Below are 15,668 nucleotides of genomic sequence, written 5' to 3'. Positions count from 1 at the left end.
ATACTCAGTCTTTATATTTCTACCTTTGTTCAAGACACAGAGGCAGGCCTGGCTCATTCTAGTGAGTTTTTTAGTTCTCATTCTACATTAATAGATTTACTCAGCACTAGTTCAAACTGGACATCACAAGGGACTGGCTTATGCAAGAAGGCACTAGCAATAGGGACTGTATTGTACTAACAGCAAAATTACAACTGTGCTTGTTAGAATAGACAAACTGTGTATATATCAAACTCTGCAGCGAGGTTGTGGTTTCCACTCTTTGCCTAACGTTTTTGGTAGGGGTTTTCGTTTGGTATGAAAATCACAGAAGGGACAGAGTTTCTCGTTTTGGATTCCCAGTGCTTTCTGTGACGAGTTTTCTGTAGTGCAGTGTGTTACAGTGCAGTGATAAGTTCTGTCTTTCAGTATAGTATGTCCTGTTGGAGTAGCTGATCTTGGAAACTATCAGCTTCAGATGAATAGATGTAGTGTGAAACAAATGGCAGGTTTGATTTGCTTTGCTTTATTATTGCACATATAAAGCACTGGGAGATGTTCGCATAAAAATCCCACTTCTACTATAGCAGTGTTTTTCTGATTCCTTGGTCATGTGTTAATTTCCAGCCAGGTATTAATCTAGCCCCTACCTTCCAGCTGAAAGTTGCACCTCATTTCTGTGCTTTGTGGCAAATATCCCATCAGAAATGACATTTTGGGGGGATGGAATTTCTGTGGCAGTTGGACGAGGCCATTGATTTTGAAAAGCAAACCCTCCCTTCTGAGGCATCAGAGCGGTTGGTGAGGCCGTGTCACAGGCAGCTCTCCTGTGCTCAGCTTACTGCAGAGCAGGGTTGGTACGCAGTGTTCTGACATTCCAGCAGAGTCTGCCTTCAGATCCCCTCATGGTTTCTCTGTGAAAGAGGAGGTACTTTCTTTCAGCACAACTCTGAAGTCTGTGTGTTTTGGGCAGTCGCTCCTAGCACTGAGGTTGAGTTCCTGAAAATAAAATTCAGCTAAATCACACTGCAGTGTTGTGAAGTCTGTCTTTCCTCTCTCAGTCCAGGAGAAGTGGGATCTAAGGTATGCTGTCTTTTAGTTTACTGTTCTAATGTTGAAAGCATGTAGCACTGCATATTATTGGGTGTCTGTATTTGTTTTGTGCCTTGCTCGCTGTATGTTTGCTTTAGTGCTTATTTTCAGCTGCAGTAGCATGTTGCTGAGATGATCAGTTATTAGCTGAGCATAGAGTGGTGTGATCCTTTCCTACCCCACAGAAGTGCTACTGTTGTTGTGCATTAATTTAAATTAAAGGCATCCAGCACCAAACAAAGCAAGTATTTTGTGTATTGTACTAAGATGTCTTCAGGATGGACAGAGAGGCCTTGGTTACAGGCTGTGCTGATATAGTTCAAGACTTTACCAGTTAAAAAAGAAAAAAGGGAATAAAAAAGAGTGGTTTGGTGCTTGTTACTGGTCTCCTACCTACCTAAGTAAGACTGAGGGTACAGAACAGAGTGGGACTGGTGTATGTTACACACAGATAAGCTTTTTGATATTTTGGAATAAGCATATGAAGTTTCTGCCAGTAGTACACAATGAAGAAATTAACTTTTAAACCATGCTCTTGTGCTTAGCAGGATTTCAGATAATATGGAACGGCAATAGAGTATCTGCACATAGTTTGTTATTTTCCTTTAACAAAAGAAAGAGCAGTTTGATTGCTAAAATAACTCACTTCTACCATTTAAACTTACAATGTGGAGTTCACAAATAGCAAATTTTACTGTAGTGTTTACAGGAATGTTGTATAGGAAGCTGTTGGAAGCAGATTTCTATTCAATTAAACCAAAAGTGAAACTAGTTACCAGACCGTGGATATCAAACATCTTCAGCTGGAGAAGTACGTTTTTAAAAGTGGATTGTTGCACTGATCTAGATACACTGACAGAGAACCACCAAGACTTCAGTCTGAGGTTATAGCTATGTCTATAGCTGTAAGGATAATGATGGAGTGATTGTTTGCTTCTGTGAGACAAGGGCAGATAGCTTCCATCAGAAACAGGAAGTCTGAAGTTTGACTGTAATACCATTCTCTTTGGAGATGGAGGCAGGACTGATCTAAAGTGTCCTTGACTAACAGTGTGAGCACAAGCCCAGCTTCATTGATAACTATTTGCGGTGGTTCACAACAGCTCCTGACAGGGATAAGGTAGGAGGCCTGGCCAGTTGGGCATTGGGAGCTCAGCTGGCCTCATGCCGGGTTCACTTGAGCACTTGGTGCCACTTTCTGTGTAAGGCTCTGAGGACAACTGAGAATGCTGCTGGTGGCACAGGCATTGTGGACACCAGTGACAGGGGTCTAATGGTGGCAGCCATTCCATGGTTGGAGGATGAGGAGCTGGACCCAGTAAGATTTGCCATCTGTCTCTCAGCTCAGGCACCACCATGAAAGGTACAGAAACCACAGCTGGATGACAAGCTGTGCCTTACTCAGGCTGTCAGTAAAATGATTATTCCAATACTTCCTCTTGCTCAGACTGGATTTCCAGAACTGTGTGTAACACAGGTATCTGCATCATTTTGGTGTGATATTTACTGCATTACATGAATATTTCTGTCAGTTCATAAAATGATTAAGTATTCAGCTGATGCAACTTCACAAAATCAGGTGATACTTCACTGAAGAACACTGATCTCTCTGCAACCAGTTTAATCGACTGAAATGCTTCTCAGCTTTGTTGTTTTATGCTCTTCTTCCTGCTTATTACATGAATCCTACACTTTTTGTGTTAATAACAAATTTTAAAGCTAGTCTGGAGGTTGCTTCTGTAATCTTGCAGATGTTTTTGTGTTGAGACACTGAAGAAAGACACAATGGGAAAGAAACAGCTTCTGCAAAAGGGATAAAGCTGAAATGCCATCTCCAAAAGTCGTGGTGGAGTAGCAAGGTAGATGGACTAATTCACCTCAGAATCCTGTTCATTGACCATGTCTTGTGAATGAGAAATAGCGCATGGCAAAATTATGCAAAATGGAAATCTGCTGCTTACATTTTGGGAAAACTTATCACTCAGTTGGTCAATTACAATAATCTTATGCTCTGAAAGCAGCCCAAATCTGCCTGCAGTGTTTCATGTTAAACTGGGAAGAGAGTGTATGTGATTCTGAGAAAGCAAAACAACATCATCCCTTTACATTCAATTTACTGTAAGTAGGTTTTAGGAGGTGAACTTCATTACTTTGACTTTTATTATTGACAAAATGGAAGTATCTCTTAAAGCTGCTTGGTGTTCAAAAAAACCCCTGCTTATTTCAAGCAAGGTTCTTTCTCCTGTGTTGTTGAGTACGTCAGGGTTGTGTCAGCTTTATCTCTCCCAGCATTGCTTCTCTACAGGCAAAATCAATAAAATAAGGGTAGTAGAATCATTTTTAAAATCTTTTTTCATTCTCATGTTGATGCTGTGAAACTGTTTTGGTGCTTAAGGATGCGATGTTGTTGCAGTGTTTCCTGACAAGGCCCTCAAGGAATGACTAATGTAGAGGTGCCAGGCTGTAGAGATTGGTAGGGCAATCTCTGGACTCTGTCTGAATGTGTGTGTCCATCCCATAACCTCCATACTGTTGAAAAAAATGCTATATTATAACTTTCCATCTCAAGCCCCTAAATATTGATTAAGGTTGCTTTAAATCCAGTTTATTCAGTTATGAATGAACATCCCAACAATTGCAAGCAATAAAATTAAGTGGGTTTTCTTTATTCCTTAGCTTCTGGCTAGCACCCTGTTGCTTATGGAACAGATGAAATGTTTGGGTATTTGTTGCCTACTGGTGTATAATTGCTGTACTAGTAAGTGTCTGGCAATGAGGAGGTCTGGGAGCACACAGAAAGGTGAACCTTACTGTAAAGCTGGAAATTGATTTTACAAAAAGAGAATTTATTTGTAGTACACCTTCTGCAATTCTGACTAGCTCTACATTATGATAGGACAGAGCAACCTTAAGGTCAAGAAAATACTTTTTTGGAGCAGGTGTGGTCTTAGGCCTGTGTGTGTTGTTGCTTCTTTAGTCACACAACTATGACTAAAGGATGCTGAAAGGGTCCAGGTTTTTAGATTGTTTCAATTTTATTTCAATTTTTAGATTGTAAGTTTTAGATAAAGATTTAAATCACTCAAATCACTTACCAAAGCATTATAGCATAATGGCATCTAATTCAATTGTACAAATACAGTATTATTGCAAATAGCATTTTCATAACTGATTTTACTTTGCTGTTTAATAAAAATGAAAAGTACCATTTTATTTTCAGTCCTCTATCCTCCCTGTATCAGGAGAGCAAAATACTGATGCTGTTTCTCTAAGCTGGTGGTTCCATAACTGTTTGACAGTGTACCAAATGTATTTAGCAGAAACTGCCTAATAACAGATCTTTTGCAATGGCATGTCTGATTTGTATGAAACATTGCAGTAATTGGCTTCATTGGTACCGTCAGAGTGAACTTTAAATGAAAGTGACAGTAACTAGTCCAGACTTTTTTCATTTTGTTCAGAGTAAAACTATTAGACAGTAAGTGACTTACTGGTTTTTCTGCTTTCAATTAGCAACCCAATTTTATACTCTTTTAATTATCATTTAATTGGATTCCCCCCTTATACTCAGAGCCTGGCAGCCAAAACAGCTGATTTAGTATTTGGCACAACTGAGGGGGTGAAAATTTCTTCTATAAATCTTTCTCTAGAGGATATGTTTTCACCAGCATAGAAGCTCTTTTCTGGAAGTGGCAAATCTCTTTTAATATCTCCTTGCTAGCTCCTTTTGCGCTCAGCTCTGAATCCACTGTTTGAGAAGTGGTTATAACCGAGGGGGCTGAAGCCTCCAAAGTAAAGCTTTAATGTAAACTGTAACCAGAGAGGACATAGGAACAGTTCTTAAATTAGATTCAAAAAGGTAATGTTGGTATACGTGTAAGTTGTCCCTGTAACTGTTCCAAGAGATTAATTGTCATGTCCTTGCATGTTCTTAGTGGAAGGGGAATTAGTGTTGTAAACTGACCTTTGAGAGTAAACTAGAGGACAAGGCAGGGGTTGGGGATGCTTTCTAAAAGGGACTGGAAGGAAGAAAGGGCAAGACTTGACGGTTTAGGGACTGAAGGAGAGGTAGCAGCACACTGAAGCCTTGTTGGGCTGGGAGAAGTGGCCATTTCTGAGCCTTCAGCCACAGCCCTTTCCCCTCTACTGGCAGACACAGAAGGCAGGGAGGCATCAGCAAAAAATAAAAAGAGGAAATAGGAAGGACATGTTGCTTTTCCATTACTAGTACTGAACTCAAAACATGGATAACATCATCTGCCCTGGAGCCCATTGCATGTGTGGGTTTTAAAAAAGGTCCACTGTCTGCTGGCTGGGCTTCTCTTTTTGTTAACTTCTGGCTCCTCTGCAAGCTGTTCAGGGAGTTCAGAGGGAGGGCTGTTTATATCAACGTTAAGTCAGCTACCAGAGGAATCTCTTTCTTAACCTCCTTCTGTAATCTTCAGGGTTAAATGTTTTCAGCTCATAGTTCAGTTGTAGTTATTTGTAGCTGGCATTCACATTTGCTCTGTAATTCAATTTAGATGATGCTGCTTGGCCTAAATTGGAGCGGACTAGTAGAAGGAGCTTGGTGCGCGTAGAAACCGATCACTGACTCCGTAGTTAAGGTCATCCAAGTAGAGCTGTAAATATTTCCCCTCTGTTTTAGGGTATAGTTATCTGGCTTCAATTCACTTACAGAATTGTGATTGATACTGTTAGATCTTACATGTCAGATTTTTCAGCTACTAAAGATGCTGACTAACAACCTTATTGTCATCACACAAGTACTGTAATATTCTCATTAATCCATGCGGTTTCAGTTCCAGCTGTTTGCTAGTTATTTATTCATTAGAGTCTATTTTCTGAATAGCTTCCAGCTACACATTCTTCAGAGAGATGAGATTTTATTCATACATGTATCTACTTATAGGTGAGGAATTTGAAACTGGAGCATGAGCAGGAGAAAAACAAGATCTTGTCAGAAGCATTAGAGACACTCGCTACCGAGCACCATGAACTAGAGCAGTCTCTGGTTAAGGGATCTCCGCCTCTCAGCATCCTCAGTGAAGAGCAGTTCTATGATGCTGTTTCAGGTAAGTGGTGATGTGTAGAATGTGAGTATGTAGACAACATGTGTGTAGTGAATGCTTTGGGGGCAGGTGGGGTGGGGGAAGAAGGTGGAAGCAGTCTAACTTCAAGTGAAATCTCTGCCTTTCTAACACAGACCTAATTTTAGGAGTAAGCTTGGTGTGTTTTATGAGTAAGACTGTAAAAATTTGCCAGAGCTCACCTGCAGAATTGTATTGCTTCACCTTAGGATGACCAAAGGTTAGAAAACCACAGGACAGAAGTGAAAGGTCTGATTGCTTGAGAGTCTACACCCTTTTTTTTAAATAGCAAAACATAAGGCTCCTATTTTGGGAAAGGTAACTGTATCTTGTAGCCTTCTGACTTGCTTTGTCCGTGGTGATGTGTGCTTTTTCCTTTGTTGTGTTGTTAAGACTAAGACTATAAAAATCCCCAATTTTTAGGGATAATGATATTAAGAAGGGCTTGTTTTATTTCAGTTTGGTTAAACGTGAAAGAAAAGGATGAATCAAAATCCTGCATGCATTTCTTAAATGTCTTTTCTTTCCTTATCTGTTCTTCAGTTGAATACCTTTCATAATTTCATATGCAGAATATGCCAATAGTTGGAAGATTCTGAGCTGCCTGAAATGATTGCAGCATGCATTTGTATAGAGAGGCTGTACATAGTGCATGCAGCTCAGCAGTAGCTCTAACTGGGTGATCCGGCAGCACACACCTGTCTACAACTACAAGGGATCTGTAAAAGCTTGAGGGTGAACATAATCTAACTGTAGCAGACAATTGGGTTGTGATGGCAAACTTCACTAGCAAGGATGGGGTTACTTTTTCAGTGAACTGAACTGTCTGATGCTTCTGACAGATGAGAAAAGCAGTGTTCTGAACTGAACAGATGAGAAAAGCAGTGTTCCCAGACTCCTTGATAGGTGTTCAGCAGTGAGAAACTTAAGCCGTGAAAAAACAGGCAAAGGAAGTCTATGCACAGGAACACAGTGAATCAACTTTGTGAAGGAGACTTTGCTCTTTGGCACAGCAGCAGATTTATCAAGCCTTCAAGTAGAAGAGACTGAGGAACACTAAAACAGGTTCTTCCTCTGGAACCAAAGGAACAATTCTGCTGAAAGGCCTCAGGCTCTTTTGATTGTCAACAAAGCAGAGAATAGTTCTTTATCTGATGCAGTTGGAATGTAGTCTCTCCAGCTGGGCTTGCCTTGTGCATATGAGAGAATATTAAGCTTTAAAGAGCTGCTAGTTGACACATCTCATAACTGACCTGATCTCTAAATACTGTTGAATGAAAGTGTCCAAAGCCACCTCTCCTGTTGTCAGAGGTGGTAGTTTTGTCCTTGCAAGCTACAAACAAATCGTATCAAGTGGATTTGTAAAACTGGGAAATTTGCTGAGTGTGTATATATATACAAACATACCTAAAAAAACCCAAACATGATTTCTTTCTCCTTTGTGAGAAGTTACTTGACATAATTCATTTTAATTGCATTTTAAATAATTTTCTGGGACAGACTTACTTTCTTGGCTGTCTGTCAGTTTAATCAGACTGGTGTTAGATTCTCTTCTCTAGGTTGTTCACATTTAGTGCTTTGCAGAGATTAAGGTCCTTTCTGTTTCTGAAGGGGGTGGGGATGGGGAGGTGGCTAGAAAAAGGGAAATGTGATGTATTTTCGTGACTGCTGAATACATGTTATCACTTTCACTTTAAGCATGAATGGAATTAGTTTTTTGTTGGTATGGTTTGAGGAGAGGGTTTTTTTTGTTTCTGGAAATCTAAATTGCTACAACTGTCTGCAAAGCTTTTGCTTAACCTGATTTGCAAACTGATAGTGTCAAATTATATTGATTTTGGACAAATAGCCATATTCATGAATTGCCTTTTGAAGTTGTGTGGGAGATTGAGCAAACACCAATGTATTTTAACAGGGTGATATAACAAGTTATAATGTCTGTCAGTGAGAAAATGGCACTACTTAGAGTATTTTTTCTATCAGGATGCCATCTTTTTCTGCTTGCAGTTCTATGAATTTTTAAATCCCTGCTGTAGGAGTGAGTTTAGAAGTGAGAGTGTTGCATAAGTAGGCTTGCACTTTGAGCTGAAGAATTGTTAGTTTTGACTTGACAGGTCGAAAAAAGATGCCACTGCTCTTTATTTATTTATTTATTTAATATTTTAAAAATAATTTTTTGTTTACTCTCAACAGAAGTATCACTAATGGGGCAATTCAGAGCAATTTTCAAGCAGGTTTTTGAGGAAGAGGTGTATCAAAAAGGATGTAGTCAGTGCAGCAACTACTTGTCCCTATTTGCCATGTTCTAGTTCACATTGTAGAAAATTCCAATTGCTCCTGAATGAAGCTGAATCAGAAGATACAGTCCAGCTCCTATTGGAGCTCAGTCTATGGCAGCAGAGTAAGAGCAGATGTGAAGAGAACAGCACCAGAAATGTATCTGGTTTGATTGTCAGGTCCTCAGCACCATCTGTTCCTCTTGCAGATCTGCTCCAGCCCGATCCATGCTACCTGCTAATGTTGGCATAGACTGAATTGTTCACTGTTAAAGTCTGTGGTGTGTGGTCCTGTTTGTAGAAATTGTGGCCAGAGTTACAGAAATATCCTCTTCCTTTTCCAAAACTGGAGTGAGGAAAATGTTTGCAATGTGGTAAGATTACTTACTGGAGTTGGAGTTGATTTTCTGAAGTCTCCTTTCTTTGTGTCTTTAAGTGATATGCTGTTATCAGTACTTTTTGACTGTTGCAGTAATTCCTAAATCCCTGCAAAGAGAGAGAAATTAAAGGAAGAACCTAGAGAAAATGACAGTTATTTGTCTTACCAAAGCATGATATCCAGTGTTAAGAAGAGCAAAGTTAAGGGTGTTATTAATCTGAACTCTGATAGCCATAGGTCAGTCAGCAGCACTTCCCAGTGGGGTGATCCGCTAATCATGGGCGTGGTGGAAATGTGTAATTAAACTCGATACCACACAGAGTGCTGCAGCTCTCACTTTCAGGATTGAATGCTTAACATGTGTCAAACTCTTCTATGTTTAAAGCAGGGTGGGGTGGAACAGAAGGGCTCTGGGGAAGGGAAGGAGCACTGAACAAGTAGAAAAATTCAAGAAGACCAATGCATCTCCTAGAGAGGTGGAGAAGTTATTAGCTTTGATTAATACAGACCAGGAGCATATGAAAATGGTATAGGAATGCAGAGGTCATTCAAAAGGCTGAAAAATGGCTAAGCAGGTCAAGAATTGAAGGGTAAAAGTACTTCATTTTTGCCTTTCAGATAAGATTCCCTTTTCATTTGCAAATTGTGCACCCAGTTTGGGAAGAATTTGGATCTTCCTTTGTTTTTCTCTTTTAAACAGGTTTTATCTGAGAAGTGGGGTTTTTTCTGCAAACAGAATTTTTGTGTGTGTTGAGAGGGTTATTGATGGCTTTGCATACATGCAATCTTGCAATAAAAGCAGTTATTTAGCTACAGGAATATTTAAGTACACTAAATACTGAAGCTAACCTGTCATAGTATAGCTTCTGCTGGTATCTAGCACTACTGGGTGCTGTGTTTATAAATAACTCTCCTAAATGGTACAATAAGTAGCAGACTACATCCCTTGTTGTTTCCTAGTTTGTCTACAGTAATCAGATCACTTGAAAGTAAAAATGATACAAAAAGCAAACAAACCTCTTGCCCTTCCTTCCATGTTTAGAGTAGTTTGTCAAGTGGCTTTTTTTGAACATTTACCAAAAATACTTCACAGCCTCTGTAGGAACACTGCTGCCTGTCACTTCTTGCCTTGAATAGAATTAAAAGAATGAACTTGGGTGTCTCAGAGGGATGGGAAACACCTGGTCAGAACTGAAACACAACAGTGCTAATGGTTAAACACTATATTTCTCAGGTTTATTTATTAATCAAAAATATTGGCCAGACTTTCCTATCTGCATCTGAAAACTTACCAGTTGTAGCAATAGGAAATGAAGTCCCTTGAGTTAAATTTCTGTCATTGCTTCTGCTGTTTCCCTGTGCTCTCCCACTTTGCAAAATTTAGCTGGTGTTTGTACTATTACTCTTTCAGGTTTTGTGAGCTGGAGAGCTTCCTAGTCAGCCTGGTCTTGTCTCAGGGATCACTTTAAAATTTTGGCTTCTGTACAGGGACTCTTATTCCTTCTCCCCCCTCCTCAGCCCACAACCCCTTAAGTTCAATTAAAAAAAAAAACCTTCATTTTCTCCTAGTCATCTGTTTGACAGCTGCTCTGTAGAAACTTGTGAATATAAATCTTTTTTTACAGTGACGGGGGAGTATGCAAATCTTAATTCAGAAAAGAGTTCGCTGCAAGTGCACAGGGAAAAGCTCAGTTTGAGTTGCCTGTTGATCTGTGCTCACAGTACAGTACCAGGCTTGTGCACTCTGGCATCCTAACAGTCTCTCAAGGCTTGCTAAATTCGTTGGGTTAAAGGAGGTGGCTGAGGTTTAGGGATTGGAGACTGAGATTTTTGATGGCAGGTGCTGTTGTAGATGTACTTTCTCTGTTTCTCAGGAAAATGGGTGAGGTTTCTCTAGGGAGCAGTTTCTTAGAACAGTTGTGTTTCATTATTCTACTGTTTCTTCTTGTACAGCATGGTATTCTTGCATTAGGTAAGGCTCATGCCCTGGGGAAGGCTGTTTGATCAGTGTCTACAGCTCTGGAGAGGTTTGCAGGTGCAGAGCTCAGTCCGCAGAATCCTCTCTTGGCACTGTAAGGCCAGCATGAGGAGAACTGAATGTGTCTGGTATTTAAAAATCTTTGTTATACTGAGAATTATATCCAAGAGTGACAGGCAGTTCTGGTGAAGCTTATCTGCTCTTGCCTTTCTGCTCTGGAGTCCTGGGTCTGTTGCAGAGACTCAGATTGAAGGAATTTGCACGCTATGACTCTTGTCTGAAAGCAAGACAGTCCTGGATGGTACAAGAGAAGAAAGAACCCTACAGGAGCCAGCCTTTCCTTTGTGTTACTGGGTTGGCTTCATGCTTTTCTTGTCATGATAACTGTTGGCACAGTTGAGCAGCTCTTTTAAAAGAGAGGTGGAGTACTTACCTCAAGGAGCTTTATAGCTTGTTGTGTGGTCAGAAAGATGAGGCCCCATTTGGGTCACACTCCTAGAGTCTCTTCCTCTGCAGTATTTGGATGTGCAGGAAAATTCCATCTTCCTGGCTACCTGAGTTTAGGATCTCTGGACAAATCTGTATTTTATGTAACAAACTTGTCTCAAGTAAAAATGCTTTTCCTTACCCTACTTGTTAAATATAGTACCCACCAAACTAATGCTTTGATATGTTATGTCATAACTTGGCACAGAACTAGACTGACAAATTTGGGGAAAATTGTGAGAAGATTCTCTGGAGTGCCAGTCCACTTCTTTAACATATCCTGAGCACCAGCTGGTAGTTCTTTTCATTCCCTAGCAACTGGCTTAATTTCAGAACTGTCTTGATGAGGATAGGCATGGATGTTTTAAGTGAAAAATCTCATTTATGCTTCTAGATATCTCTCTCTAGAAGAGATGGAGACATTGTGACATAGCCCATCCATTTATCAGGATTCTGTCCTGTTCCTGACCCTTATGTGATCTGGATGTGGTACAAAGTCCTCCTATCTATATATATGTATGTATATACATACACACACCCTTCAGCAAAGCAATATATAATTTGCATGTTCTGGAGAAGCTACTGGCATAGCTTTTTAAAGACAAAACAAGAGAGCACCTGGCATTAGACAGCTGTGAGCGAGATATTCTTTTGGACTCTGTGCTACTTCAGCAGATTTTGATTACTGGTTTTGAATTAGAACGAGTGTGTAAGAGAATGGCTAATTTTGCAGTTATTTCTCTGGGGTTTTGCAGCCAAGAGCAACAGCATATGCTGGAAGCAGTACATAGCAGGAATACCATCTACTGTAGATTGGGTGTACATTTTTCAGGAACAGTGAGACTTGCATTAAGCTGTTTGCCATTCAGTGTGGTACCTGGTTTCTGCTAAAGATTTTTTCAAATGAGATAGAAGTTAATGTCTTGACTTGTTCCCTCACTTCCTGGAACTTGCAATTGGATAATCCTTAGATAATCTTGTCAGGTTTGAAAGAAAACCTAACCCAAAAATACAGCCTTTGCCAGGAAATTAGTACCTTCTGATTTGGGGCAATACTGTCTGTTCTCCAGAGCTGGACAAACACTATCTGACCAAAACACTGGTTGGAAAGAAGGTTTTGTTGTTGATGTTTGGTTTAGTTTAAGATGTGATGTGGATTGTACTATTAACCTGCCTTCCACAGAACAAAGTTTATCTTGTTGATTGGTGAGCTTATCACTTAGACTTTGCTGGGACCTACGTAGTTGGTGTTATCTATATGATACATCCTTCTGTTCTTTGATACTTGTTCAGTGAGTTGGGAAGTGAAGGTTGGTGAACAGCACTGAGAGTCTTAGAACTTACACCTAACTGAAGAAGGAGTCACTACTCAAGGTACCTGTTTGTTTGGTAGGGTACTGGCATCTGGTGTGGCATCTCTATGGCACTGGCACTTGTCCTAGGCAAGGTCTAGTAGCTTCAATTTAATAAATATGCCAGATTTTTGCTCAGTTTGGTAGAGGATTTTTAATGTACTGTGGTGTTGCTTATTGTGCAATTTCTTTATGTCTAGATGCTGGGCTGCAGCAGTCTCTGGCAGTACTAGTTACTTACCAAATGGATGCTGTCATCAGGACACAGTAGGCTACTTAGGTTTCAGTTTTGTACAAGGCAGGGAGGTCTGTTAGTGGCTGAAGCCTAGCACAGGCGGTAGATTCATTAACATGCACCTGCTCTTTTGCAGATTCGGAATCTGAAAAATCATTAAGTGGGTTTGAAACAGCAGCAGCCTACTCCTTAGAGGACAGCATGGATTCAAAAGATACAATAACTTCAAGCATGTCTGAAGAAAAGGTGTGTGGAAGTGGGGAGGCGCTGTCAAACGGAATCAAAAAACACAGGTAGGATGTTGTCCATTCTTAAAGTTCTATAATGTGCATTAATGGTAATAGACCACAGGAATCTCTGAAAAACTGACTTTAAAACTTTGCTAGGGATGATTGACAAGTAATTGGTTGTGCTATGATTTTATAAAGACTGTTTTTCCAAGGTGTGCTCCTTTGCATCTTGATGATCCAATCTAAATAAGTAAAAAGAAAATATATTGTGCTGTTTAAAAATGGACACACTTGTTTTTTATTAGATCTTATTGAAATCTACGTGGATTTTAATTCCTTCATTTATCTTTAATGATCTGTACCTCCTATTGCCTCTTTAATTTCGAGTTATTTGATCCTTCTGTTGGTATCAGGAATGAATGAAAAACATTGCTAGCCTGGCATCAGAAACTCAAATGTGAACAAAGGGAGTCTTATTCTAAAAGTCTCATCCATGTTTTATGTGCTTATTTTGTGTTGTCAAATGATCCATTTTTGTTTGTTTCCTTGCCGATAAAGGAGGACAATAGGTCTGGAGTTAATGAGATGTAACAGACACCACTCTTCTCCAGTTTCAGTGAAAGGGCAATATAACATTTGTTCTACAAATAAAGCCAGACTTCAGCATGTTTCAAAGAGACTATTCTGGAAGTGTTTTGGATATACAGGATGATGATGAGGACACCACATTTCTGTAAAACCAGGAAAATAATATGTAATTTTACAGAAGGAAGCTAGATAGGCTTTAGTTACTTGGTGTCTTGGTAGTTCAGACTTCACTTCAACTTGCTGTTGAAGTGAGTTGGTAGCATCAGACCTGATATTTCAAGGGTCGACCTGTGCGTGTCTCATGCTAGACAAAGACTGAAGCAAATGAGGGCTTGGGTGGAGGAATGAGTGTTTTGGAGAGATAACATAAACCAGCTGACTAAGCATGTTGTTTTGCTCTTGTGCTGTTAGCAATGTGGTATTTATGGCCTTGGCTAAGTGCCTTCCCTAATCAGAGCAGGAAGTTTGTGAGTGGGGAGGAAGCAGTAGATGAAGGTGGACATCTGAATTGCCTTCGCTGCCTTGGAAACAGTAAGGAGAGAGAATGCAGTATACAATGAACATGAAAATGATGGTGCATGTTGATTTGCACTGTATTGAGGAGTTCAAACAGGAATTACTCTTGCATCTACTATAAAAAATTACTTTCCAACTTCTTGTGATGCTGCACAGTGTGCTGTCAGAACTGCAGGGAGCAGGTGACTGGAGAAGCATTTAAGAGCTCCTGATTTTAAGAAGAGTAATGAAAAGTAATAAACAAGTACATCTACCTCAGTTGTTTCTCTGAGCTGCCTGTCTTCTAGTAGTAAAGAGAGCCTAGGATGTTGGAGTAAAATGGGTACATAAATTTGCTAATAATCTACTGCTAAAGAAAAGTGGAAACTTTTTTGAATCTGTTTTGCATTTAGATAAGAATGTATGGCCTTATTTTATGTGACTAAATGGCTATAGAATACATGGCTGTATTTTCTGGGATTAAATGACTATAACAACATTATAGATTGAGCTGTAATGTTAGGCTTTTTTACCTGGCACACTGGGAGTTGTCCCCAAATATATTGATGCAAACTCTTTCTCCCCAGAAGCTCAGGCAATTTTAACTTTGCCTCCAGGAGAACCTTCTCAGAGGATGTGAGATGTGTGGTATTTTTAGCCTCTTTTCTGAGGCTGTTGGTAGTAGCCACGTTTGGCCTGGTACAGCATCAACCTCAGAACTGTGTTACATGCCTGGAGCTGCTGGCTCCAATTTGTGCCTGTTTTGTCAGGGGGTCTGGTTCTAACTGTGTGCATGGTCAAATAGGCACTGCCTGCTTTGCCACCTGGGGCCTTTCAGAGCAAAAACTGTAACCTCTTGATGCTAGGACAAGTGAGGGATTCAGAATGTTTTAACATCACTTAATTCCATCCTTACACCTTTGAATTTGCTTATAACTTTTACTTTTTTTAACTTCTGTTTGTGTTAACCACATGGAAACAAGTCCCTTGGAAAATAGACCATATTAATTTCTTTTGCTTTAAATCTTGGTACCCTCAGATGAGGAGATGATCTGTGCCTTTAGGTTGCACATGAGATTACCTGACACTGTTCAGCCCACAGTTTAAATAAGATTTTCTGTCTTCATCTAGACAACCTGAGCTTTAAACTGCGCCTCAATATTATTTGAGTAGTTGAGAGTTTTCACAGAGAAGTGGGGATTGGTTTTTGCTTGGCAGGGGGAGCATACATGCTTTGGGTTTGGAAATGTAGGAACAAATCTGTTGGTTCCAAGGAATTAAAAGTGTTGGGAAGTACATCTACAGATAGGTGAAGCCAGTATCACATATAATCTGCATGTTTATTCTAGGGAATTTTTTGTTGTTGTTGTTGTTGTTTTGGGTTTTTTTGTTTTGGTTTGTTTTTTTGTTTTGGTGGGAATTTTTTATTTGTTTGTTGGGTTGGGTTTTTTTATGTAGTGTGCATCCTGCTGATTGTTCACAGAGTTG

General features: G+C 39.8%; 1 protein-coding gene across 4 annotated transcripts in view; it reads left to right on the top strand.

Annotated features, from left to right (window-relative positions):
• The window catches only part of OSBPL1A (oxysterol binding protein like 1A), a 77,963-nt gene that overhangs the window by 41,467 nt on the left and 20,828 nt on the right, over positions 1-15,668 (top strand). For 3 of the 4 annotated variants that reach the window (XM_058819490.1, XM_058819495.1, XM_058819504.1), the window contains 2 exons: positions 5,984-6,146; positions 13,004-13,160. In XM_058819490.1, coding sequence (XP_058675473.1) covers positions 5,984-6,146; positions 13,004-13,160 — 320 coding nt within the window. Of the gene's footprint in view, positions 1-5,983; positions 6,147-8,670; positions 8,812-13,003; positions 13,161-15,668 lie in introns of those variants that run through there. The other variant, XM_058819512.1, reaches the window with a different exon arrangement.

Source organism: Ammospiza caudacuta, chromosome 1 (assembly GCF_027887145.1).
Source record: "Ammospiza caudacuta isolate bAmmCau1 chromosome 1, bAmmCau1.pri, whole genome shotgun sequence".
NCBI lineage: Eukaryota > Metazoa > Chordata > Aves > Passeriformes > Passerellidae > Ammospiza > Ammospiza caudacuta.
This window is presented reverse-complemented; position numbering and strand designations above follow the sequence as displayed.